Here is a 27,222-nt window from a genome sequence, read left to right as displayed (position 1 = left end):
GTGCTGCAGAGCTGAAGCCTAAAAGAAATTGACGTCTATCCTTGGAGGGGTTTAATTTGGTAAGTGAAGAACATTCCCGTTAGTGTTCTGCATGCCTTTGCTGGGCACAAAGTGACGGCCACAGGATGAGCTTGTTCCTAGCCCGGGTGAGGCTGCTGGAGCCGCCTGGATTTCCTGGGAGGACCAAGGCACTGGCCTGGCTGCGGGTCTGCGCTTCCTCCCACCAACACCCCAACATTCCTGGAGCCCCTTTAGGCACTGGAGCTGCTCTAAGGTCTCCCCTTCAGGAGCCTTCTCTTCTCCAGGCTGCCCCAGCCCAGCTCTCTCAGCCTGGCTCCAGAGCAGAGCTGCTCCAGCCCTCGCAGCGGCTCCGTGGCCTCCTCTGGCCTCGCTCCAGCAGCTCCACGTCCCTCTGGTGCTGTTGCCCCCGTACATCTCACTGTGGAGTTTGGTTATCCAGCGGGCGAGGAGGAACGGCCCGCCCGGGCTGCTCTAGAACCAAACGAGTGTTTTGGAGATGTGCCTTATGTCTTCTGGGTATTTTTATCGCCTGCCTCATCCTAACGGTCTCGCCTGAGTCATCTCATCCCTAGTTTAGATTTATGCTCCTTTCTACGCCTACTCCCAACAGGACCCGAATCCACCAAGAGCAGCCTGCTGCTGGCCTTGCTCGAGTCATGCAAGACTCTCGTTACTAACTAATGTGGGCATTGGGTCGGGGAGTTAGGAATGTTAGTATATTTATTTATAAGTCTTCTGAATTTATTGAGTGTCCACAATAGAGTAATCCATAATTTATTATAAGTAATGACAATAGATGGAGTTGCAACTTAATTATTGCTTAGTTTTGTAGCTGTTATGGGGTTGGTGTAGCAAAATACGCACAGGAAAGGCAACCTGACCTACATGACAGCCTCTTCTTTGAGCAGTAGTTAGGTGAAGAGTCGTAACCCCTTCAGTGGCACTGCTTTCAGGAGATGCTGTCTTTGCTCCAGAAGGGTTTGCAGGACCCTGGTTCGATTTCCTTGTGCGGGAATGGTGTGAGGCTCCTGCAAAGCTGTTTTCAGTCACCCGATTGGTGTTGAGGATGTGCTGTCACCTTCTGCTCCCCTTCCACAGCCGCTTGGTTTCTGCTTATTCCATGAGCAGCCCCCTCTGCGTGGGGACAATGGACAGCTGCACTGCTGTGTATCCAAATGTGAATATTGTAGTTATGATGGATCCAAATACGCCCCATCTGCTGTGTGTTATTGAGCTGCTCACTTCATAGAGAAGAGAACGTTTCCGTATCCCTCCTGTGATGCTCACACAAGGAGCTGAGGTTTTTAGGGCTGTTGTTCTTTATGGAGTGGATGCTAATGCAGGGAAATTCCATGAAATCATGCACTTGGTGTTCCCAGAACACCGGGGCTGCCCACACATGTCGGGGTGATGAAGACCACCCTGGTCTCATGCATAGCTGCGTGTGCTGTCCGCATGCACCACCACTGCGGCTCATGGTGACCTCTCAGCCAGCCCCAGCAGGAGGCACTGGTTCTACACCTCTCTTCCAGTTATCAGTGTTACCTGTGAGGTTGCCGGATGCACTGAAACTGGTCAAAATGGGGCAGAGCTGCCCGGGCTCTGGGATCTGCTCCCAGCACTACCTGGGATGGTGATGGCTCATCCCAGGGGCTTTCGGGGAAACTGGAGCTTGTTCTGCCCCGGTATCTCCTCACCTGACCATGCAGAGCTGCTGTCGGCTGGGCTGGAGTTCGGATGCTGAAGGGAGGTTTCTGACTTGTGACATGCAGTGTCACAAGGTGGTGATGAGGGTGCTGAGGCGCTGGCACAGGGTGCCCAGAGAAGCTGTGGCTGCCCCATCCCTGGCAGTGTTCAAGGCCAGGTTGGACACAGGGGCTTGGAGCAACCTGCTCTAGTGGAAGGTGTCCCTGCCCGTGGCAGGGGGTTGGAACTGGATGAGCTTTAAGGTCCCTTCCAACACAAACCAGTCTGGGATTATGTGATTCTATGGATAGTACAAAAAGCTTTAAGAAGTGGAGGAGGATTTTTTTGCCAGAGGACTTTGATTTTTGCATAGAGTGTAAGGGAAGCAGAGTCAGATGTAATCAAGAGAGGGATAGAAATTGTCCAGAGAGAATGTCCCATCTTTCTTTCTTACTACACTGAAAGTACTGAGAGTTTTAAGATTGATTTCAGGGGAAGCAATGCTGGAGACTAAGCTGAAAGCAAGCTGTGGAAGATGGAGTAGGTCGAAGATGATTTAAAGGATCAGTGAGCTGAGAGTTGCTAAGAATAGAGCACGCCAGAGATGAAGTGAGGTGTCAGGTTGTCTGATGGGATGCTCATGCAGATGCCGTGTCTCCGGTGATGACAGCAGCAGCAGAGCGATGAGTGATTTGGAAGAAACTGGTCAGGGAGCAGCTCTGCAAGAAAAGAAGTTGTGTCTGGAACTGGTGGGGGCTTCACTGACAGTGGAGCCCTGACATTGTGCTGCTTGGGGAGGGACTGGAGGTGGACCACTGCCTGTGACCAGGACCTCCAACTGTGGAGACTGGGTGAGGGACTTGGGTCTGGGACAGGAGGATGGTGACAGAGGGAGGGAGCAGGTGCCTTTCCCTCTATCAGCAGCAGAACAAGTGGTGGCTGATTTACTGAACAGGAAGGAAATGGTGGTTGGACGTTGTGGAAGACTCCCCAGTGCTTGGACAGCCGGCGCCAAGGGAGGTATGGGCTCAGCACCGCTCCGGAGCCTGGCACAGCAGCTGGCCCCTAGAGTGTTCCATTGTTCTCAGAGATCTCCTGCGTGGCAAACTCATCCGTGCAGCCGGAACCCTGCTCAGAGCCTGGCTTCTCTTCCTGTAGAGCTTGCCAGGATCACCCGCTAGGAGAGTGCATTTCTTGGTCACGTTCATTAACCTCACAGCACTCCGGTGCTGTCTCATGTTCCCCCCGCGGAGCTGGAGCGATCCCTCTGGAGCCTGCGGTGCCGAACCGCGGTGCCAGGCCAGCCGAGCCCGGGGGGATGTGGTGGAATGGCTGCTCCCATGTTGGGAGCAGGCGTTGCTTCCAGTGGGCTTGCTCCATAGCATCAACCCCTTTCATCTCCATTTTGCTTTATTTTGACTACTTCTACCCTGCCCAACCAGAAACCAGCCCTTTTAGTGTAAGGATTGTCCCTTTCTGTGTTTGGAAAACTCTTCACTTGGTAGAAACCTTGTCTGATTTTGAAACTCCAATAATCATACCAATAGCCAGGTAATAGGGAGTCATAGAATCATAGAATAGTTAGGGTTGGAAAGGACCTTAAGATCATCTAGTTCCAACCCCCCTGCCATGGGCAGTGATTCACTGACACAGATTTGTGGTGGTTTTGTGCTTGCATTGACTGGTAGTCTGTTAATTTTTTTCAGTTATTTAGTGTTTAATGTGTACCACATTCCTTCCATACTTCCTTACTGGTTTTGAGGTGACGCTGGCCAAAGCCATTGGATTCAGTTGATGGTGAGGCGAGTGTTGCTTCATGTCTTCCATAGCATTGGGTGACAGACTCACCATGCCGGTGTGCATTGGCACAAACAGTGATGTAGCAAAGCCCTTGATTCCCCCCGCCATGCGGGCAGACGGGGTGTTCTGGGAGCAAGTGCTGCAGTTTCCATCCCCGTAACACACATTACGTTACATTTTGATTCACATTTCTGACACCTAGAAAATTGCTCCTTCACAAAAGGAGGTAATAGCTGTGCTATGGAACAGAGGCCTGGTCTGGCCACAGTTTGGATAACGCTACCCTATTCTTTAGAAAATTAGGTTTATTAGTGGTAATTGGGCTAAAAGGAAGACTATTTAATCCCGGCCAAGCCAACTTGCTGGGACATTAAGTTCTAATAGGCAGATATAAACTGATCTTAATGGATGAGTCTGACATCATCCGGCTGCTTATTAACTATTAAACCTTGTTTCAGTAATTCTCTTGGCAACTATGCATGTGTTGCCATAGTTTCTTTGTTAATAGAACAAGACATTAATGCATTTTTAGTACTTCTTGCCCAAAAGACATGACAAAACAGCTTATGTTTAAAGATGCAAACTCGAGCCCATTACAAAGAGTATGCAAAGCTAGTTTGACACCTCTGGACAACATCCCATCGCCACAGCTCCACCTTTGTTATCATGCAGGACATAGGTTTGCGCAGCTGGAGAAGTGTGGGAAATCACAGAATCCCAGACTGGTTTGTGTTGGAAGGGACCTTAAAGCTCATCCAGCTCCAACCCCCTGCCACGGGCAGGGACACCTTCCACTAGAGCAGGTTGCTCCAAGCCCCCTCCAGCCTGGCCTTGAACACTTCCAGGGATGGGGCAGACACATATTTCTTGTCTTCTCCTCATCCGAGGCATAGATCTAACTGGAGGGATAAATAGGTTGGAATAAATTCACATCTTCTCAGATGACAGCCTTCAGATTCAGCCTGAACTTACTTAGGGAAAAATCTGTGGGAGATCTGTAGAGTAGTAAAAGGCTTTTGTAAGTAATTACAGGCTTAAGGGAAGTTGTAGCACTGGATAGTGACAAGTGGTATTTATTCCATATTTTGTTCAATATTGTAAATTACACACTTATTAAAGCACCACCACGGGCAGACACAGAGCTGCACAAAGCTTCTAAACCCGGGTCCCCAAGGACTTGGAGAGCACACGGGGGTCTGTGGGTGCAGAGGCGGGTACAGCCTCTGCTGATCACCCTTCTCTGAGGGGGAGTTCACGATCCCCCCCATGTCGCACCGAGGAGGGGCTGTATATAAACCCCAAGCAGGTAGCCAGACATCTGTATCGCTTACAAAACCAGGCTTAGGTGTTGCTTTGCGAGGTGCAAACCTGAGCATCACTGTTGTGTGTGGTTGTGTCTGATTGTAAAAGGGGAGAAAACATTCACAGCAGTAACTTCTCCTGTGCTCGGAGCAGGGCTGAGGCCACAATCTGGTTTAACATCATGCATCTATTTCTTTCAGAACTCACTTTTTGAAGCTTTTAATTGTGCAGCAGGGGGTGGATGGCGGTGGAGCACATGAGGGGTGGCAGAAGGGGACAGGCAGGATTCACTCTCAGCGCGGTTTGTGGTGATTGCCAGCACCACAGGCATCACCCTGTGCTGGGGTGAGTGCAGTGTAGCTGGGGGCTGTCATCTTGAACACCTCCTGGGAAAGCAGCAGGCTAAGGGAGGCAAAAGGCGAGAAAAAACATGGAATTTTGGAAATGCACAACTTATTTCCCCCCACGGCTCCACGAGTATCTCTTGCTCTGGAATGAGGCTGTGGTCAGATAATGATTTGCCAGGTGGAAGGGATAACCCAGGGTGTGTTCTTATGGCTTTTTCAGTAAGGGTATAGAGAGTCCCAGAACAGTTTGGGTTGAAGGGACCTTAAAGCTCATCCAGTTCCAACCCCTGCCATGGGCAGGGGCACCTTCCACTAGAGCAGGTTGCTCCAAGCCAGTGGCACTCCATTCATACCATGAGCACGAGACTTGGCTCCTCCTCTGGCGACGAATTCTGTACTCCCAGTGATCAGTTATGGAGTGAATATATATAATCCCTATTCTATGGATACATGTATATATCTGCATTATAATGGCTTTTTGAATATTTCTGGATACTATTAAGCTAATTTAGGAAACATTCAGTCTTCCTCTCTCTATTTCTTCACCGAAAAGAAGCAGATTTTGTGCAATTTTTTTCCCCAGGAGGTAGGAAAGTAGTATTTGCCTTTAGGGAATAAGGAGAGAACGCTTTCTGTTCATTAAATCTAACTGGGAAGTGCTCAAGATGTCAGGAATGAAAAAGGAGACTGAGGGAAGGGGAAGGTTTTGGTTTTCTTCAATTGACTGTATTGTTTATCAGAATTTGTTTGAATTTTATAATTAAGGAAAGATCTAAATATCTCTTCTCAGTGCTGTTCATGGTGCGGCGGGTGCATGGGATGCACAAGAGATGTAGTCCAGCCATAGGGAAACAAGAGGGAGCACGAGGAGATGGAGGAGGGATTTGTGCTACAGGCAGGTGAGAGGACTGGAGAGTGCTTCAGCTTCCCTTGCAGGAGATGATTTCAGTGGTACAAATACCACCAGGGTTACCCCTGATGGTTTGGATCCTCTTTTTTAGCACTGAAACCCCCATGTTTTTCTTGGAGGAATTTGCACTGGTTTGAGCAAAGGCAGGACTTCACTGGTCCTTTGACTGGATACTTCACAGGGGGTTGTCCCATCATATATTTACTCGGGTGCTTTGGGCTTCAGTTACACGCTGGGTTTGGCTTATGTCGTATTTTCAGTTAAGCCTCAGTGTGGCTGCTCTCTCCAGCAGGCAAACAGGGCTCCTGCCTCCCGTGCTGAGGGTGAGGAGGCTGCGGGGTGCCCGTGGACACCTGGAATCTCTGGTGCTGTTGTGTTCAATCTGTTTGGTTTGGTTCTAATGAGAGCTGGACAGTGCTGGGACAGGGATGTGGAGGCACAGCGCGGAGCAGTCTGCAGGAGGAAGGTTTCCTTTTGCCTGCCTGCTGGGCTTGGTGAGTGTTTGAAATGAAAGTGTGCAGGTTGTTAGTGTGTGGCTGCTACAGAGGAACAGCCTCGAGTAAGGAGTCGCTGTAAACCCAGTGCATCAGCAGATAGATTATCTGGAGGATAAATCACAGTGACATACAACCGGAGCCCGTCGGCTCCAGATGGCTCGAGTTGCTCATCTTTGTCAGTGTTACACTGACTGTGTTTTGCTCCTGCTTCATCTTCAGCTCAGCGGGATCTTCCCGCCTGGGCGCTGCGGGAGCTGGGCTGAGGACGGGGGGTCCCGGTGGGTGACCATGTCCCCGCTGCGCTCACTGGTACCAGGCACTGTGGTGCCGGGGCAGCTCTGCTCCCCATGGATGCAGCGGCTGGCATCAGTCCATGGTGATCCATGGCAATGCTGATGGCCACCATCTCTGTGCTGCTTGTCCCTTCGTGCAGCACCCTGGTAGATAACCATCACCTCTACTGCTCCAGCCTGCTGAATGATGGGGGGTGTCAGGGGTTTCACCACTTGGGAATGGGCTTGTTTCCAGCTCCTGTATAGAGAGGTGTGCTCCCCTTTGCTGGCCTCGTGTTGCTGGCAGTCCCTCATTAGCAGGGGTCTTACCATTGCCTGGCACATGGGGCAGCATCTCCCTGGACAACGGAGACTTTTCCATTTCCTCCTCTCATGGATGATAGTGAGACCCACTGGTTTGAGTTGCATTCTGAATGAGGAACAGAGACAGTTGGCTGGGCAAAATCATAGACTCACAGACTGGTTTGTGTTGGAAGGGAGCTTAAAGCTCATCCAGTTCCAACCCCTGCCCCGGGCAGGGACACCTTCCACTAGAGCAGGTTGCTCCAAGCCCCTGTGTCCAACCTGGCCTTGAACACTGCCAGGGATGGGGCAGCCACAGCTTCTCTGGGCACCCTGTGCCAGCGCCTCAGCACCCTCACAGGGAAGAGCTTCTGCCTCAGAGCTCAGCTCAATCTACCTATAATATAACCTATATAATACATATATTATGATCCACAGAATATAGTGGGTATCCTAACTGTGGAGTCACAGTTTCAGAATAGCCAATGCTAACATTCATATTTCTGTTAAGGAATACTGTATGTTCAATATATATTCTGAGCATTAGGAGCATCCTTATTTCCCAGTTGTCTGGCGTTCACAGGACATTTCATTATCCCAGATGTGTTCTGTGGTGCTCAAACACCCCTACTTGGTGTTAGTGGTAACAGGCAGTGGTGACACTGTCCTGCTTTTGTCTCCTGCAGCTCGGTGAGTTCTGCTCATGGCAGCTCTGGGCATGTTCGGTACCAGAACAGCCATTGCAGGGGGAACACCTCCGTGGTAAGCAGGAGTGAGCCTCAAACAGGGGCTAATTTAACAATGAGCAGTCCGGCTGGCTCTGCAGTAATGTTGGGATAGTGTCACCTACCGTGACAGAGCTGTTTCTGTAAGAGCACCACAGGTACTTACCTCAGACTTCAAAATTCAGCTTTCTCTTTGTGGTGTGCGAAAATGGAGAGGATTTTACATGAATTAATGCATCTTGATTGGTGTGTTTCCATCAGGAGCTGAGAACCAGTTTGTTACAGCACTTGAGTGGGAGGAAAGAAATGTGAATTCCTAAGTGAAATAAAACAAGAGACTGGGATAAAGTGCAGATATGGGAATGGGGAAGATGAGAGAGGATGGTTTAATGTCTGGATCTGGCTAAACTTGTATTTTCCTTTCGTGTGTGATTCTGTGGTCACATCATCTGCGGATTTCATGTGATGTGAATTCCCTGCTTTGAGAAATGACAGAAACACAGGATTTAGGTTTTCCAGGAAGAGAAGCTGGTGTGTTCTTGAGGCATGAATTTCTGCAGTCTGAAGTCAAGTTCAGGGCCTAGAGGGGGTATAGTGAGTCCTTTAACAACAATACAGAAATCATGACAGAGCAGTTGCCTGTTAATGAGGTTTGGTTTTGACGCTCTCTTTGTGGCTGTGTGGGAGATGGTGGAAATGCCCCTGCGCTGGCAGGAGGCACCAGCTCTGCAGGCCCTGATCTGTGTTTGCTGCCCGGCAGAAGGTTGCGTTATCCCGCAGTGAAGTCAGCCTGGAGCCGAAGGCAGGCGGGAGGCTCGGAGCAGAAGGCCTGTGTTGGCCTGGTTCTGGGGAGGTGCCGGGTGTCCCCGCGCTCACCCGGGCAGCGGGGTCTCAGCGCAGGTTCCAGCACTGGTGAGTGCTGCAGTGAGTGAGCGCAGTTCCCCTCCCGGCTGCCCAGAACGCCCCGTGCTGCGAGGCAAAGAGAGACGTGTTCCTGAGGTGTAGATTTGCTGACATGTGAAGTGGGAGCTGGAGATCCCAAAATAGCGGCTGTGGTTTCTGCACAGGGAGGAACCTCCATCGGACGTGAGCGGACCCGTGGCAGGGGTTGGAACTGGGTGAGCTTTAAGGTCCCTTCCAACACAAACCAGTCTGATTCTATGAAACAGCTCTGTGGTGAGGAGGAGCAGAAGGGAACCTGATTCAGAAGGTAGAGGACCTCTGTGAGAGGGTTTCTCTGCATCGGGCAGAGCTGCCAGCTGGAGCTGTTCTCTTAAGTCTCCAAAATGGTCCCATCTGCAATTCCTGAGCTTTGCTGAGATTTTAGCCAAGATTTTAAACAATGGGAATTTTAGCAACAAATCCTTTTCCTACTGACCTCAAGGGGCCCAGCTGCTGCCTGGCTCCATGAGGACATGCATGCAGACATGCACATGTATGCACTAGGAGGGGGACACTCTGTGGGGCACCGTGGCATTGAACTGGTACATGTGGTCTCACCAAGGTCTGGGTGCCCCCTAGGACAGCACTGCTGAGATGTTCAAGTCAGCTCTTAAGAGAGCTTTTGGGATTTATACTGCAGAATTGGAGGCCATGCTAATAAGAAGTTTATTTTCCTTTCTCATGCAGCAGTGGTGGTGGGTCAATCCATGCACATCCATTTGTTGCCCAAGGAAGCTGTGGCTGCCCCATCCCTGGCAGTGTTCAAGGCCAGGTTGGACACAGGGGCTTGGAGCAACCTGCTCTAGTGGAAGGTGTCTCTGCCCGTGGCAGGGGGTGGAACTGGATGAGCTTTAAGGTCCCTTCCAACACAAACCAGTCTGGGATTCATTCTATGACTCTATGTGCAGTGCGTGCAGCAGGGGTGGTGGGTCAGTCCGTGCACATCCATCTGCACCACGTGCAGCAAAGTTCATTAGAAACCAGAGCTGGGGGTTTCCTGCTGGAAAACACTTTTCTGGTTCTGCTCCCATCATTGTTGTGCTGCAGCCAAGGGCCTTATGCACAGCCCTGCTCACTGCAGGCGTGCAGCAGCTCTGTGGGCGCTGCTCTCCCCACTGCTCCCAGGTTACAGCTCTCATGGGGCTGCTTTGGAAAGGCTTGGGAAACCGCACGCTGGTTCTGGACTGGGTGACTGGTCCATGTCTGGCTCTTATCCGGCCTCTGTGAGCACATGATGCTAGTGTAAAATTGGTGCTCTGTTCATAGGAAAAGACTGAAACTTCGGTTTCCTGATATGAGCAGTTCTCCTCCGGTTTCTTTTTTGCTCTGACAGGTCAGACAGCACTAAAATAGCTGCAATGAGCAGGCTGAACAAAGATGTTATTTAATAAGTTGATGTGATTTGAAAAAAAAGGTTATAGAAAAGCATTTTTAAGGTATTGCTGTGTATTGTCACTCCTGGGAGCTGACGGAAGGAAATCCTGTGTTTGGCCGCCTGCCTTTAATTAGTAATATCTTGATACAGATGTAATGGTTTGAAGTGTCTCTTTCTGCAGACTCTCAAAGCAGGTCAGCAGTGTCTCAGCATTTTCTACCCGCGTTCCTGAGCGTGCATTTTTAGCACCGTGATGGTGCAGCCCCGTGCTGTAACAGATCACTTCATCAGCTCTGGAGAACATGCAGATGGTGCTTCGCTTTTCTTGGTGGCTTGTGTCTGGCAGATGTTGTTCCTGTAGCTGCAGCTCCGTGGTCGGTCTGGTCCATCGGCTCCTCAGCAGCAGCAGCTCCTGGGGAGCTGGCAGGAGGTCGGTCAGCTCCGCAGGCTCTGCAGCTCCTGCCCACTGGCCGGTGTGTAGCACAGCACAGCACCAGTGCGAGCTCAGCACCAAACCGACCTGCTGGGGGCTAACCGCGTGGTAAGGCACAGGGTTAGGTTAATGGGAGATGAGTTAACATCTGACCTGACCCAGCACTGTGCCATTCTCACGCTCATACCAAGTCATGGATGGAGGAATTTATTTGGTTTATTGCTTTTATTTTTAAATTAACCTTTTATTTAATTTAGCCTTCAGCATAATCCAGTTCAAAGCATGTAAGCAAAGTTTCAGTTTGATTCCTAGTTTGATCCTCCTGAAGCCGGAGTCAATGGTGAAGCCCAGGAGTGTTCAGCATTTGTCTGTTGGGATGTTCTTATTTCCCCAGCCAGCGTCGCTGGTTGGTGCAGATTGGCAGGAGCACGCTGTCTCACAGCCTCTGCTGTGCAGGGTGGCTCCTGGAACACTGTGTTTTCAGTTTAGCCAACACTGACAAAGTTGAGCTCAGCCCTCCAGGAGTCCTAATTAGCTCCATCAGCGTATGTGCGCCGAAATAATTAAATGTGTGTGGCTGGGTTCAGCTAAGGAAGCAGGAATATCAAGTGCCGCCTGACTGCGCATAATTAAGTTCAAAGTTAATCCCCCTGTGCATTAGAGTTTGTGCTGTTACAGTGTGAAATCTGTGTTTCTCCATACACAAGTATTAAAACTTGGTAGGAATCAGTGTAAGCTGTTTGCTGTTAAGCTGAGCTATTGGAGGGCCCCGGAGCTGCTGCGAGGGCTGGAGCAGCTCTGCTCTGGAGCCAGGCTGAGAGAGCTGGGCTGGGGCAGCCTGGAGAAGAGAAGGCTCCTGAAGGGGAGACCTTAGAGCAGCTCCAGTGCCTAAAGGGGCTCCAGGAAACTTGGAGAGGGGCTTTGGACAAGGGCATGGAGGGACAGGCCAAGGGGAATGGCTGCCAGAGGGGAGATTGAGATGAGCTCTGAGGCAGAAGCTCTTCCCTGTGAGGGCGCTGAGGCGCTGGCACAGGGTGCCCAGAGAAGCTGTGGCTGCCCCATCCCTGGCAGTGTTCAAGGCCAGGTTGGACACAGGGGCTTGGAGCAACCTGCTCTAGTGGAAGGTGTCCCTGCCCGTGGCAGGGGGTTGGAACTGGATGAGCTTTAAGGTCCCTTCCAAAGAAACTACTCTGTGAGTCTATGACTCTATCAGTTTGAACTGAAGGCTGGATTGGGGTTGTGAGCAATGCTATTATTAGCACTGGCTTTCCTCAGTTGGTAATGATTGCTTCGACCTGCTACGGGAACACAATGTGGTAATTGTTCCACTCCATGTGCCAGGGAGGTTTTATCCCGTGATCAGCATCTTGCTGTGACCCACATACAGGATCCCATTGCCACGTGCTGAAGGACCTGGTTGTGCCGTGGATTCTCCACGAGCCTTGTGTCTGGGACCTGCTGGAAGCACCAGTGTTGAGCTGTGTAACTGTGAGTCTGGCTTAAGGCAGATCCCTGGTGCTTAACACAGACAAACACCCTGCTTGTGCTTTGTGATGCAGCGAGATGGGCACCCTCAGAACTTCCCCAGGACCATGGGTGTCTCATTGACGACAATGGGAAAGCTCATATTGATTCTGCTGGGGCAAAACATCCCCAAGCTCTGTCACTGCCGTTGTGAACAGAGCTGAGGTTGGACCTTAGAATTCCCAAACAACGGTCCATGGTCCTCTGCTCATTATCCCTGCTCTTTATCCATCTTGAGCTGCAAGTAGTGCCCTGCAAGCAACGAGCTGAGCTGCCCAGTGTGTGTCATTCTGCTCCGACACCTCTGCCCAGGTTCTGTTGTGAACCAGACATGGCTGTGCTGGCGCTGGCTCTGTGTGTGTGACACACAGTGCAAGGCCTGCTCTGTGCAGCAGAATGGGCTTTTCAGCACAAAGAAAGAGTCAGTTCAATTCCTTTTGGATCAGAGAGGGAGCCAGGAATAGAGCACAGGGCTGGTGGCCGCCCGTGTCCTCAGGCTCATCCACACGGTGCTGTGGTCCCTTTGTCCATCTTTGACCTGCCCAACAAGGTTTCCTTTCCTTCCTGACTGTGTGCTGGGCTTAGAGCTTGTGTTTGCTCTTCACCATCAGTTCCAGTGATGGTGTGTTAAAGACCCCTTGCTTTGTGCTCTGGTTTCATGTGTCGCTTGTTTCCTCCCAGTTGAATCGCGTTTCCCAGAGGCTGGTGGTACCGAAGTGATTTCCATGTAATCAAATGCTGGCAAGTGCCACCTCCGCCTGTGCAAAGCATCGCAGGAGCAGAAAGCTTGAGCAGGGCCCTTGTTCTGTGCCTCCCAGCGAGGAAAATTGATGTGGACCCAATAGACAGCAGCCTGGGCATATTATGGCTAACAGCTTGCTGGGGAACAGCCCTTAGCAAATTGCATTTAATTTGTATATGTGTAAAAACAGAAAATTAAATGTGCCAGCAAAAAATTCCTTTTTAATTTATTTTTTTAAATGTCGTGTTCAAATCTGTTTATTCTGGAGGCGTGTAGGTAAAGGAAAGGAAAAGAAAAACCTCAACCTGCTCCTGCTCCAAGGCAGAGGAGGAACCTCATGGCCAAGGGGGGTGTTGGGGTTGGGCTCCAGGCAGGGGGGAGCTTTCTCCACCTGAGGTAGGGGCATTGGAAAACTTGGATCATATCCTTTTCAGTTATCATTAAGGCTTTGCTCATGGTCTGTGGGAACGCCAGGCAAATGCTGGTCTATTAATTGTGTTGCTGTGTGTGGTTTGTTAAAGATGTAGAGCCAGGGCACACTGTGGAAATGGTGGGTTCAGCATGATGGAGCAGTGTCACAAGTGCAAACGGGGTGGGGAGAGGACTTGGAATCACAGAATCACTCAGGCTGGAAAAGACCTTTAAGCTCATCCAGTCCAACCGTTCCCAGCACTGCCAAGGCCACCACTAACCCATGGCACTGAGGCCTTGGCTACACGGTGTGTGAACACTTGCAGGGACGGTGCCTCCAGCCCTGCCCTGGGCAGCCTGTTCCAATGCCTGAGCACCCTCTGGGGAAGGAATTGTTCCTCAGCTCCATCTAAACCTGCCCTGGGGCAGCTTGAGGCCATTTCCTCTTGTCCCATCCCTTGTTCCTTGGGAGCAGAGACCAGCCCCCTCCTGGCTCCATCCTCCTGTCAGGCAGTTGCAGAGAGCGAGAAGGTCCCCCCTGAGCCTTCTCTTCTCCAGACTAAACCCCCCCAGGTCCCTCAGCCATTAAACACTTCATAGATGAGGTGTATGTTGGTTCCATGGCATGAGGGTGACCTATTTCTCTAAGTCATTCCCGAATGCCAGCTCCAGGCAATGAAAATGTATTCTATGAGTGGTGAATAATTTAGCAACTTTCAAGTGATTAACATAGAGGAGAAGTTAGAGCATGGAGGGGAGTGTGCACTCAGAGCCACACATGTTCCTGTGTGGGAGGGCAGCACGGACCCTTTGCATCCCATGAATTCACTCAGAGAAGGTTCCTGATGATAGAAGATAAGGGTTTAGGCTTATGCTCATCCTCAGGAGAAGGGTGAATCAAAGGCCCGAGGATCTGAAGCAGTTTGTAGTGCCAGGCTCTCAAAGGTGGCTTTGTCACTGTTTGACTTTTGTTTAAGTTGTGGATTGAAAAGATTTAAAGAATTAACTTCTCATTTCACGGTTTCTCTGTACAGTCAGAGCCACGGGTGAGACAAGTTCATGAAAAGAAGCAGACTTTATTTCTGATACCAGCCATCTATTTGTTACACTGCAAGTTCAGGACACTCAATTAAACCATTACTGCGGCATAAATGTGACAAAAATCTATTCTTATATTAGACAGCTCTGAGAAATGGTTAATGCTCCACCACCGTGCCAAGAGCCACAGCTCATCCTGCTCTTAATCCATTTAATGTATGTTTTATTGGCATGCACAGGGCAGAGCTGGAACTGCTCTCACACCACATTGAGCCCGAGGGTCCAGCCTGGAGCGGCGGCCCCGCTCTGCTGTCTGTCATTGCCGCACTGCCTGGACATGTCAAGTAAGGCAGTTAAGTTGTGCTGACAGAATGGCTTCACCACCGAGCAGCAACAACCGGCCTTAATTGTTTTCCCAGTTGTGCTTATGAGAGAAGCTCAGGGAAGCTTCCTGCTATATATTGTATTCCTGCTACATGGGAGCTCCCTGCTCCAGTGCCTAAAGGGGCTCCAGGAAACCTGGAGAGGGGCTTTGGACAAGGGCCTGTAGGGACAGGCCAAGGGGAATGGCTTTAACCTGCCAGAGGGGAGACTGAGATGAGCTCTGAGGCAGAAGCTCTTCCCTGTGAGGGTGCTGAGGCGCTGGCACAGGGTGCCCAGAGAAGCTGTGGCTGCCCCATCCCTGGCAGTGTTCAAGGCCAGGTTGGACACAGGGGCTTGGAGCAACCTGCTCTAGTGGAAGGTGTCCCTGCCCGTGGCAGGGGTTGGAGCTGGATGAGCTTTAAGGTCTTTTCCACCCCAAACCAGTCTGTGAGTCTATGACATACCAAGGAGTAAGGCAAAGCACCTCAGCATGTGGGCCCCTATGATTATTATTGTCCGTGCACCATGGGCTGCATGATGTTGGTCTTTCCCTGACTGTGTTGGAGCCTCATCCATCCCAGGTCATGCTGGAGTGGCTGCCAAGAGAAGAAACAAACAGGAAAATTGCTTTTGAAGAGGTTGCCATAAGAATGACTGGTTCTGGTCCTCCTGCTTGGTGGGACCCCTCACGTGTCAGCTGGACAAAGGCTCCAGTGGTGTTCTCAGGACAGAAATCACAGCAACGCCTCTGATCTGGCAGGTCTTTAGACACATCCTCCTGCCACTTCAGTAAGGTTTTGCATACCTTATTATACCCTAGCTGCAAAGCTGATGGCTTGTCCCTGTTTGCAGAACTCATCGAGCATCTCTGCATGGGCTTAAATATTTCACAGCTCAGACAGTGCTCGAGGGAGCAGCGGGTTTTCCTCCCAAGGGTGGGAGGCTGAGCAATGCTGCAGGATCCATCTTTCATGAGATGGTGGGTCTGATGAGGAGGATGTGAGGAAGCTCAGGTCATTGTGTCACCTCAGCTGCTGCGGCGGTGGGAGCAGAGTGTGGCCATCGCCATCCTGGTTGGAAACTTAAATGGGTGCTGGGCTAAGGGGGCCTTCAGAAGACAAGAGCTAAGGGAGGGTTGCTCTGGATGCGCTGCTGTAATATGAAAACCTTCGTGCTGGCTGCGTAAAAAGCATTTATCTGGAGTTCTGTTTAAAGACATGAAATGATGAGCTGGGTCCCAGGGGCTGGGCACGCAGCACTGTAAGGGGAAAAATCCTGCATCAAAGGAATTCCTAATTAAATGACTTTATCAGACTTTTAAAAGGTCTATCTCATGTATCTTTTATTTAATATTGAGGATGGTTCTTGAACTTCTACATCCCCAGTTTTATTACAAGCTTCTAAAATGCTTTGTTCTTTTCTTTTTCCTCATGCTTTCTGCTTCATTGCAGAGTCCTTGTGGATTTCTGGCTCACCTGGAGTTAGTAGCTGCCTCCTCAAAAACTTGGAGGGTTGGAGATGGCTCACTGTAGTAGTAATAAGGTTCTTTCTGGAAACAGTATTTCTTCACTGGCTGGATTTTATTTCTAATTACTAACAGTTTCTGCATCTTCCAATGAGAATTCCTTAACTGTGTTTAAGCTGGGATTGCTCAGCAAACCTTACCACTTCAGAGCCAAAATGTGTGGCACATACATAAAACATGAACATTATTCCCTTGGATGGAAGTGAACTGAGGCTGACAAGCCCCAGGCTTTTCTGTTGTGCTGGGCAAAATCATAGAATCACAGAATCCCAGACTGGTTCGTGTTGGAAGGGACCTCAAAGCTCATCCAGCTCCAACCCCCTGCCACGGGCAGGGACACCTTCCACTAGAGCAGGTTGCTCCAAGCCCCTGTGTCCAACCTGGCCTTGAACACTGCCAGGGATGGGGCAGCCACAGCTTCTCTGGGCACCCTGTGCCAGCGCCTCAGCACCCTCACAGGGAAGAGCTTCTGCCTCAGAGCTCATCTCAGTCTCCCCTCTGGCAGGTTCTGGTTTGAGATGGGAATGACAGAGATGCCCCAGCTTTGTTTTAGCCGAGATTTTGAGAACACTTGAAACATTTCTCAAGGTTCAAAGTGGAAAGTGGGAAGTTGTGAAAAGCACCAGTTTTTGGGGTATTGTACCCGAAATTCATGTTTTTCAGAGGAAAAATGAAAGCTTCTTTGGGGTCAAGCATTTCATTTTGTGCAACTCTTTACTCATTTTACCTTTTAGAATTAAAATGCAGAAGAGGTCCTATTGTGCAGGAAAGTTCTGACAAGGTCAGTTTTGAAAACACTCCAGGAAAGAGAGCCCTTCCCACCTCCCTGAGCACTGTACAACAGTGACAGTGCACAGAGGAGGGGAATTCTGTCCTGGTGCAGCCAGATTTACAGCTTTTGTTGGAATACATTTGTCTGAAAGTGTTCAGCTTTACTAGGGGGCCTTCTGTTCACTTTGGGGTTTCTACCTGTCACAGCCTAGCCCTGCACACAATACAACCTAAAGATTTTATAAGGCACCTTAAGTCATCCATGTATCATTTGTAACATATGCTGCAAAAGCATTAAGTAACATTTAGCAGATGTTTGTTGCTAATGTTATGCTACTCTAAATGTGCTGGAAAGACGTTATTTTTGTTGGTAAATCAATTTTAGTTACTTGAAATAAAATTCTCCGAGCTGTAGAAGTGGGGGAAAAGCAACAAAACAACTAAAGGTTGCAGCAGACATCCAATCTGTCAGCGTGGTAAACGATGGAAGCTGAATCTGGTATTTAATTAGGTTTATTTTGTAGCGCAGAATGCCCTGGATGCCATGCCTTCACGGAAAGAGCATCGTAGCACATTTCAATGGCGATGTTTGCCATCTGGCTGAATTGGCCTGTGAGAACCTGGTTGCACCTTTCCCCGGTGCACCCGTGGTGCTGCAGGGAAGGAGAGTGTGGTCCATGGGATGAAGTTGGCACAGAGAGCCCCCAGTGCTGCATTTGGTACGTGCTGCTGCAGTGCTCTGGGTTTCCATCACAGCACTGTGCCCTCCTCTAGCACCTGCTTACAGCACAGGTTGCATGTGCCCCTAGATGTGGCTCTGATGGTGTTCGGTGGTGGGATCCCTTCTCAGTTAAACAGAACAGAGCAAGGTGAGCAGTGAGGAGTCTTTCTGCCTACAGCCTTATCATGCACACAGCTGTGTGTGGGGTGTGTGTTTAGATGTACATACACTCTTCTGTAAAAGCTTTTCTGGAAGTGTTTCATGTTGAAAATATAAACCCATGAGTTAATGTGAGTGAGCATGGCAGCGGCTGCACCGTTCCAAGGCATGACCCTGCTCTGATCTGGACTACAACCAAAGAGCACTGCCTCCTCCATTTCTTTCCACCATTGGAGTAGATGTCCCCAGCTGCTGGCCTGTGGAAGCCCACAGGTAAGCCCAGCTTGGTGGCTGGCCTGGGCTCAGGAGGAAGGTTGGCTGTCAGCAGTCCAAGGGGGATCTGAGGCAGAAGCTCTTCCCTGTGAGGGTGCTGAGGCGCTGGCACAGGGTGCCCAGAGAAGCTGTGGCTGCCCCATCCCTGGCAGTGTTCAAGGCCAGGTTGGACACAGGGGCTTGGAGCAACCTGCTCTAGTGGAAGGTGTCCCTGCCCGTGGCAGGGGGTTGGGACTGGATGAGCTTTAAGGTCCCTTCCAACACAAACCAGGCGGGGATTCTGTGGTTCTGTTGGCACCCGTCTCTTCCCCTCATCTGAGCAGTTGGTAGGGGGATGTGGTGGTCCATGAGCTTTAGCCTCAGTTTAGCCCCATGGCCACCTCCACCGAGCCCTGGTGCTGGGTGTCAGTGCCCACCCCAGCCTGGCTGATGGTCAGTAACTGAGGTCCCAGGGCTGCAGTCATGAGGTGCTGTGTCTGCCATGGGCTGATGGGCATCGAGCCTTGGCTCTGCTGCGACGTAATGAAACCTGCTCCGCAGCCTGCCCATGCCAAGAGCTGGGCACGGGAGCATGGCAGGAAGGGCTGAGGCTGGGAGCACTGGGATGAGGGATCAGTGCACTGCTGGCTGCCCCACGCAGGGACAGCCCCGTGGCGGCTGAGCCCCGCTGCTCTGCCTGAAGCGTTTACACGGGCAGTGGGGTGTCTCCTGTATAACATCTGCCTCTTCAGCACCACCGCTGTGTAATGTTCCACAAGCGATACCCCATAAAACGGACCATTTCCCAGGGAGTTTTGCTGGGAGGCAGGACCCTTCTAGAAACACTGGCTGGACATGTGGGAGCACAGAGGAGCGAAACCACCGTGAGCGCTGGCCTCGGGGCCTCAGTTCCTCATTTCAGATGCTGCGGGGCTCTGGTGAGCACCACATGCGTGTGCTGCCCTCCCGCAGCCAGCCCCCGACAGCACGTCTGACCCCGAGCTGAGGGCAATGGCCGTGGAGGTGTGTTGTGGATGCAAACAGCCTGGTTTGTCCTCGGCCTGCGTGTGTAAAGCACGTGCTGTCTGCTCTGCTTTTGGCCACCGTGAACTCATTTACTTCTCGCTAATCCGCACCAAAGGAGAGCTCAGCCAGAGGTTAATGAATAACCCCTTTGCTTGTTACTGCAAAGGAACAGCTTTTCTAACACAGCATTTGTACAGCATATACAGAACACAGGGATGAGGGGCTGTTTTCCTCCATGATCTCTAGTGCCTCCTGAGCTCCTTGATAGAGAAGCAGATGAATGCAGTAAGCTTGCACTCCTGTGGAAGGGTTCCTGGCCAATGCAGGCGGTAGTTTTGCACTAATTAGGAATGGTTTCTGGCCAATGCAAACATTTTTGTACCCAGTATCAATAACCCAGTCATCCTAAAATGCCTTTGCAGTTGCTTTGTGTGGTGTATTTGATTCTTTACCAAGTTGCAGAGATTCATTTTTAATCATACAATAACTCGCTGTTTTTACACGACTTCAGAGTTGCTTCCTAATAGCATGTTTGAATCCTTAGTTTCAAAAGGGGTTGTATTGTACCTTTAATTTCTTTCATTATCTACCAGCTTTCCCTGAATTCCTGGGTAGTTAATGCTCACTTGAGGTTCCTGTCAGTCACATTATACTGTATTGCCATTTTTCTCACCCATGTAATCTTCCCTGTGGATATGAATAGGCAAAACAGATCAGCTCGAGGTGCTGGAGACGGAACATACTGCTTGTGCTTTTGCAGTGATGGAAAGGAAAGCAGCGGTTTCCCGCCCCGTATGGAGCCTTCCATTTGGAGGAAAATGGATACTTTGTGCTCAGAGGGTTCCAGGCTTGGGGAGCACTGGTAATACCAATCCCCATTGCTCTTTGCTTCCTCCCTCTCTCAAATCATTGCATCATAGAATCCCAAACTGGTTTGGGTTGGAAGGGAGCTTAAAGCTCATCCAGTTCCAACCCCTGCCACGGGCAGGGACACCTTCCACTAGAGCAGGTTGCTCCAAGCCCCTGTGTCCAACCTGGCCTTGAACAATGCCAGGGATGGGGCAGCCACAGCTTCTCTGGGCACCCTGTGCCAGCGCCTCAGCACCCTCACAGGGAAGAACTCCTTCCTGCTGCCCATCCACCACCTCACGTGTGCAGAAGCGGCCGTTCCCTCCCGACTGGGATCGATGTGTGTGGTGACTTCTCAGTCTAAGCCGTAACTCTCTTTTCTGTGGGCTGAAGCTCTGGCCATTTTGTGGCAGCAAACTTGTGGTTACTGTGGCCACATATTAATGCTTCAACATCAATTACCACGGTGCTTTCTTCCAAAGCTAAATTGCAGTAATGTAATAGTTGACAAATGCTATTAATTATGCCAACATATAGAAATACATTGATAGAAAGAGAAAGCTGATCATGTCGTACTAGCCCTACAGATTTGCTGTTAGAAGGCTCAAGAAAGGCTTTCGTACGTCTTCAGCATTGTGGAGAGTCATTCTTGGAGTTAAAACTTCCCTGTTTTTATTGGTAGTGCTGGAAAACATGCAGATAAATAGTGAAAGGTTGACTTGTTTTTTAATTCTCTGTTTTCCCAAGATTTGAGGATACTGGATACCAGGTTTACTAACTGCAGCCATTGTTTTCCTGCTGTTGGACGTTAATACCAGGTCCTGAGTTGTCACTGGGTGTCCACTGTGTAGCTGAAGTTTTATGGTAATTTTATCTTTCCATGCTTTTAGGTATTTTTTATAGAAATGCAGAATAAACAGCAAAAATAATGAAAACATTCACAATTTTAAGATAGTAAAGACAAAAACCTCATTTTTTTGCATCTCACGTTGAGGCATCCTTCTGTAGAAAGAATTTTTGCAGAGAAACATGTTCTTCATTCCCTTTATTTCACTGGAGAATAGAAGCTTTATCACAGAGTACATTTTGTGACTACAATGACATCTTAATTACAGGGATGCCAGTGCAGCACCTGGCCCTCTCTTGTGAAGTGGGCTGGACTGGGCTGCGTGAGGTTTGCTGAGGTCCCGCTGGCACGTGAAACCCTGCCCCTGCTTGTCATGCAGTGCTGGAGATGGAGAACAAGAACACGCCGAACTAAGCAAATCCAGGTCATGGTGTTCATCTCTATTTGTGGTTCATGGCTTGTCACTGGGTGCTGGGGAGAGTCAGGAAGAGGCATGTTTCTCTCATGGCAAGTACCATCGTGTGTCCAGCAGTTCCACTTACCTGCAGAGGTGCCATATTGATAACGAGTGTTAGAGGAGTCAATAGGAGTCATTAGTGTAGTTTTGTCACGAGGAGCTAATTAAGTACCCGTCGGGTGCACGCAACACATGGCATCGGGTTGGGCTGTGATCAAGAAGTCAGCGTCCCTGTGCCATGATCCCTTGTGTTTGCACATTGCAGATGGGTTTAGGAGAGGATATGATCATAGAATCAGCCAGGTTGGAAAAAGACCTTTAAGATCATCAAGCCCAACCGTTACCCCAGTACTGCCGAGGCTACCAGTAACCCATGGCACTAAGGATAGGATAGAATAGAATCAAATAGGAATAGATTAGACTAGGATAGGATGGGGTAGAGTAGGGTAAGGTAGAAGTAGAGTAGAGTAGAACAGAATAGAATATTTCAGTTGGAGTTGGAAGGGACCTCCAATGGTCATCTCATCCAACCACCTGACCACTTCAGGGCTGACTAAGTTAAAGCATGTTATTAAGGGCATTGCCCAAATGCCTCTTAAACCCTGACAGGGTTGGGGCCTCAATCACCTCTCCAGGAAGCCTATGCCAGCATTTGACCAGCTTCCCAGGAAAGAAATGCTTCCTAAAGCACGCAATGTTTCCAGGTCCCTCCCTGCCTCTGGCGGGTTCCTCTGGTTCCACCCCAAGCCAAAGCCGTTTCTGTGCCCATCACTCGGTGCCGCAGAGGGCAGCGCAGTGGGTGAGTCTGGTCCTGCGAGGAGGCAGCAGCTGCCATCTCCTGCTCGCTGGGAGCCTCTCATGCGTCCTCCACCGGTGCCTGTGCCTCAGGCTCGGACCAGCCACCCCACACCATCAGCTCTTCCAGCGGCGGGTGAAGGGCAGCTTCGTCCTGTCAGCTCGCAGGGAGCGGGGCCTCGGGGCACGGGTAACTGTTCCAGGCAGGTTCAGGTTCCTGTTTCAGCGATCATCACATATTCTGTAGTGGTACATTGTCATTTCTAGAAATCCAGCGTGCTGAGCACAAAAGCAACATGCTGCTGCTGTGATCTCCTTCCCCAACTGTTGAGATATGCTGCTGCTTTAATGGCATTGCTTACTAATTCCTGAAGAAAATAATGAAACTGAAAAGCAGTCAGTGCCTGTTTCTGGCACCAGCTGAACTTCACAGGGCAGAACCCTGGATTTAACTTATTAGAAGTGACATCTTCACTGATAGGTTCAAGGTGAATATTCATATCTGGATTTCTTGACTGCTGCCTGGAGCATGCTTTCTAGAGCAGTTGTAGCCATGGAGACATGGCAATGACACTTTGGGGTTTGTTTTCTTAGTGGCAATGCTTTTTTTACACAATATTCCAAACAGTGTACTAAGGAATTGTCAAGAACTGTCCTCCCGGACTGATCGCGGATCATGAGCACTTGCAGGGGTTTCACTGCCAAGAAAACACTGTCACTGTGCTGGGTTTCCTCGTTGAGTGTTTCTGAGTGACAGAAGTTCAGTTAGTGGATTTGTTAGCATGTGAAAAAGCCTGGATCTGTTGCCCCAAATGCTTCAGCATTGTGTGTTGTGTGAGAACGGTTTGGATCTGAGAGAGAATATTTATGAACATGATGTAGTTGCAGCTTTGCATTGCTCACTACAGACTCTCTAAGAGAGGTGGTAGGAAAAACCTCAGTAAAATCACAGAATCCCAGACCGGTTTGTGTTGGAAGGACCTTAAACCTCCTCCAGTCCCAACCCCTGCCACGGGCAGGGACACCTTCCACTAGAGCAGGTTGCTCCAAGCCCCTGTGTCCAACCTGGCCTTGAACACTGCCAGGGATGGGGCAGCCACAGCTTCTCTGGGCACCCTGTGCCAGCGCCTCAGCACCCTCACAGGGAAGAGCTTCTGCCTCAGAGCTCGTCTCAATCTCCCCTCTGGCAGGTTAAAGCCATTCCCCTTGGCCTGTCCCTACAGGCCCATTGTCCAAAGCCCCTCTCCAGGTTTCCTGGAGCCCCTTTAGGCACTGGAGCTGCTCTAAGGTCTCCCCTTCAGGAGCCTTCTCTTCTCCAGGCTGCCCCAGCCCAGCTCTCTCAGCCTGGCTCCAGAGCAGAGCTGCTCCAGCCCTCACAGCAGCTCCGGGGCCTCCTCTGGACTTGTTCCAGCAGCTCCATCTCCTTATGCTGGGGACACCAGAACTGCACACAGTGCTCCAAGTCGGGTCTCACCAGAGTGGAGTAGGGGCAGCAGAGAGAGAGAAGGGGTGTGATAAGGAGATGACACACCATCCATGTAGCAGAGCCCTCCGGCGGCACAGGGGGCTGTCAGGATGAGGAGGCATTGGTTTCCCAGTGACTCTTTCATGGAGTCTCCTGCAGCATCCCTGGGGAGGAGATGGTGCATCTGCCCTTCAGTATTGCTTGTGGAGTGTGGAGTGGGCTGGGGGTGCGGGCAGATATGTGGTAGGAGCTGGCCCAGACTCTGTTTTCAATTCATTTGGCAAAGTTTTCCGAGTTCTCCTGCAGAAAATGTCCCACAAAAGTGACAATAACAATATTTTGGATATAAGCCTAGCACAAAAGGGTAATAGGAACTCCACAGGCATGCGTGGGCTTTTGATTCATCCTCAGAGATGACAGATGTGCATTTATTTAAGATCTGGGAGTGGGATTCAGAATATTTATGGTGAATTCTTTGCTCCTGCTCTTCCTGTGTGATCTTGGTCTCCGCTGTCAGTCAAACATGGGTTCAGTGCTCTCTGTTGAACACCTCATGCTTCATTTATGCTTCAGATCCCCAAACCCGTGCCCTGCATTTTTCTTCATCCAGCCTTCTGGGGAGGAAATGCTGAGAGTCTCCTTGCACGGTGAGGGTCTCCTGGTGGGAATGCCAAGGGTGACGGCTGGAGCTGAGCAGGGTGCAGCTCAGGCCGCTGGTGAGCTCCTCCTCAACACCTCTGGCCTCTTTGGGAGCCCTGGGCTTGTGCCGCAGCCAGCCCCAATGTGCAGAGTGTGTGCCAGGGGCTCTGCTTGCAGCGTGCAGCTTCCTGAGCTCTGAGGACATCAAGGAACTGAGGCATAAAGAGGCAGTTTGTAAAATGGGGGTAATGGTGTGTCCTTTACACCGGCTTTTGTGAAAGTATTTATTTATTTGTTTGTCTGTGAGGCACTCCCTATGTGGCAACGAGGGTTATTTCATTAGTGGTATAAATAGACCTGCATTCTTACTGTGAGGGTGCTGAGGTGCTGGCACAGGGTGCCCAGAGAAGCTGTGGCTGCCCCATCCCTGGCAGTGTTCAAGGCCAGGTTGGACACAGGGGCTTGGAGCAACCTGCTCTAGTGGAAGGTGTCCCTGCCCATGGCAGGGGCTTGGAACTGGATGAGCTTTAAGCTCCCTTCCAACCCAGACCAGTCTGGGATTATATCTTTCTTATTTATTGAAGACTGAGATTAGATTAGATCACAGCAATAGTTTAGTAAGAGTAATTTAATTTGCAGTGCTGCTGATCATGGCACTAGCTGAAGTGTCAGAGCTGCACCGACCTTTCTTGTCATTGCTCCTCACTGTGGCTCTGGAAAACACAACAGATCAGGTACAGATGGGTTTGCACATGAGGAGAGTGGAGTTCAGTCCTTGTCCTTTAATTGTTGTCCTTTGGAAAGCCCCAGTGCCAGATCCCTGGGATGTTGAGTGTGAAGCTGTATGGAGCCAGGCACGTGCGTTCTCTGCTCGGTCATGCTCTGAGTTGGCTCATGTGCTTATGGCATCTCTGTGAGACTCCTGTACCAACACAGGCCAAATCTGTATTTTAACTTGTGCTAAACCACTTCTTTAATAATCTAATTCAACCTCTTTTCTAGCTACAACAAGCAGGTAAAGAGGTTTGAAAGCAAACCAACTGCTGGCCGTCATCTTCCCCAGGAGGCGGTGACTTGAAGCTTGACCAATGCTCTTTAGTTGTCTCCATGTCTTCTTTTGAAATGTAAGACCTTTGCAGTAAAGCATTTACAAATGTCAATTCTTTTTTCTTTACCTTGTAGTGAACTTTGACCACTTCCAGATTCTCCGGGCGATTGGGAAGGGAAGCTTTGGCAAGGTAGGCTCGGACCCTCGGTCCTCAGTTTGCTTGTATGTTGTATCAGGTGCCTGCTGTTAAATACTTACTGGAACAGGAATGGTGCTGAAATAGGCTGTTTTCGTTGTTGGATGGTGGCTGCTAAGTAAACACAGGAAGAATATGTTCAGGAAAATACCTTGCTGCCGTTTGGCATTGCTTTAATTCCTGGCATCTTGGTGAAACAGGTGTATTTGGAACTACAGCACAACTGTGGCCATTTCACAGCACATAACTCATCCCCTTCTCTTTCCTGGGAGGGTTTATAGCTTGTGAGGGGGGACAGTAAGTCAGGAGTTGTCCTGGGTGATGGACTGAGCTGGCACGATGTGGTCTAGAGGGTTCTCTGAAGCCCTGGGCTGTTTTCCCACTCAGAAATGAGTTATGCTGAGAGGTTTTGTTGTTTATTTTTAACAAGGGTTTTTTGCCAAGCATGTGGGAGAAGGTGGGAGGTGATGATCAAAAAGCTGGATAGCTCTGGAAATCTGTTACTGGTTGATTTCCTAGCTCTAGTCCTTTTTCACACCCTTTTTCAGTGACTCTCACCCAGTCCCTGGGTCAATAGCTCTTTGCTGCTTCTGTCGTGGCATTTTACACCATTTGTTTGCACTGCAAGCACCAAGTTCAGTGAGTGTGCGTGCGTGTACGTGCCATGTCCTTGCACGTGCATGAGACTTCATTGCACTGGCGCTGTTCTGCAGTTTTCTTGTGGAAAATGTGTTTCATTGGGGTGGTGATGTGGTGGGTCGGCAGGAACAGTGAGTGAGGTGGGTGAAAACGCTTCAGTCGGAGGTTTCACTGCATAAGTCAGAGATCATTTTGTTCTGAAATCACCTCTGCTCTGGAGCCAGGCTGAGAGAGCTGGGCTGGGGCAGCCTGGAGAAGAGAAGGCTCCTGAAGGGGAGACCTTAGAGCAGCTCCAGTGCCTAAAGGGGCTCCAGGAAACCTGGAGAGGGGCTTTGGGCAAGGGCCTGTAGGGACAGGCCAAGGGGAATGGCTTTAACCTGCCAGAGGGGAGATTGAGGTGAGCTCTGAGGCAGAAGCTCTTCCCTGTGAGGGTGCTGAGGCGCTGGCACAGGGTGCCCAGAGAAGCTGTGGCTGCCCCATCCCTGGCAGTGTTCAAGGCCAGGTTGGACACAGGGGCTTGCAGCAACCTGCTCTAGTGGAAGGTGTCCCTGCCCGTTGGCAGGGGGTTGGAGCCGAGTGAGCTTTAAGGTCCCTTCCAACACAAAACAGTCTGATTCTATGATTCTGTGATCAAAAGCTCATACCATGAGGTAAAAAACCCAGGCTCTGGCCAGGATATGAACCGCGCTGCCCTTTATTTTTCCCTCTGCCCATTACAGCCCTGACAAGGCAGCCTAACACCAGGCAATGGACTCATGGTCAGCCTGATGTGCTGCTGCTTTCAGTGCTGGAAACTTTATTTGGATGGCTGGAAACTTTGCAAAAGCAGATATTTCTTGGGCAATCTGAGACCTATTTGTCCAGAAGAGCCCAAAAATCTTGTTTAGAAGATTTTTACTGATTACTGAAAACCTCTTTTTAGATACTTAAGCATCAGTCGTGAGGAACAGTAGCAGCGCAAAATCCAACCGCAGTGTTGATGAGGTAGAGTCCAGCTTTTCTTAGAGTCGAGAGAGTGGACACTGTTAGTCACAGTGCTGTCATTAGCACTGCTTGCTAATGAAGACGTTCTGTCACAGCCTCAGTTAACTGCCGAGCACTGAGGTATCCATTACACTGTTCTGATGTGCTTGGGGCACAGT

At 50.2% G+C, this 27,222-nt stretch overlaps 1 protein-coding gene across 1 annotated transcript in view; it reads left to right on the top strand.

Annotated features, from left to right (window-relative positions):
• Positions 1–27,222, top strand: part of STK32C (serine/threonine kinase 32C) — an 86,284-nt gene that overhangs the window by 18,970 nt on the left and 40,092 nt on the right. The window contains exon 2 of the mRNA XM_030488309.1: positions 25,380–25,435. Within this exon, the coding sequence (XP_030344169.1) occupies positions 25,380–25,435 (56 nt within the window). The remainder of the gene's footprint in view (positions 1–25,379; positions 25,436–27,222) is intronic.

Source organism: Strigops habroptila, chromosome 5, assembly GCF_004027225.2.
Source record: "Strigops habroptila isolate Jane chromosome 5, bStrHab1.2.pri, whole genome shotgun sequence".
In the NCBI taxonomy this organism is placed as follows: Eukaryota; Metazoa; Chordata; class Aves; order Psittaciformes; family Psittacidae; genus Strigops; species Strigops habroptila.
Note: the sequence above shows the minus strand (reverse complement) of the source record. Positions and strands in the feature narration are given on the sequence as shown.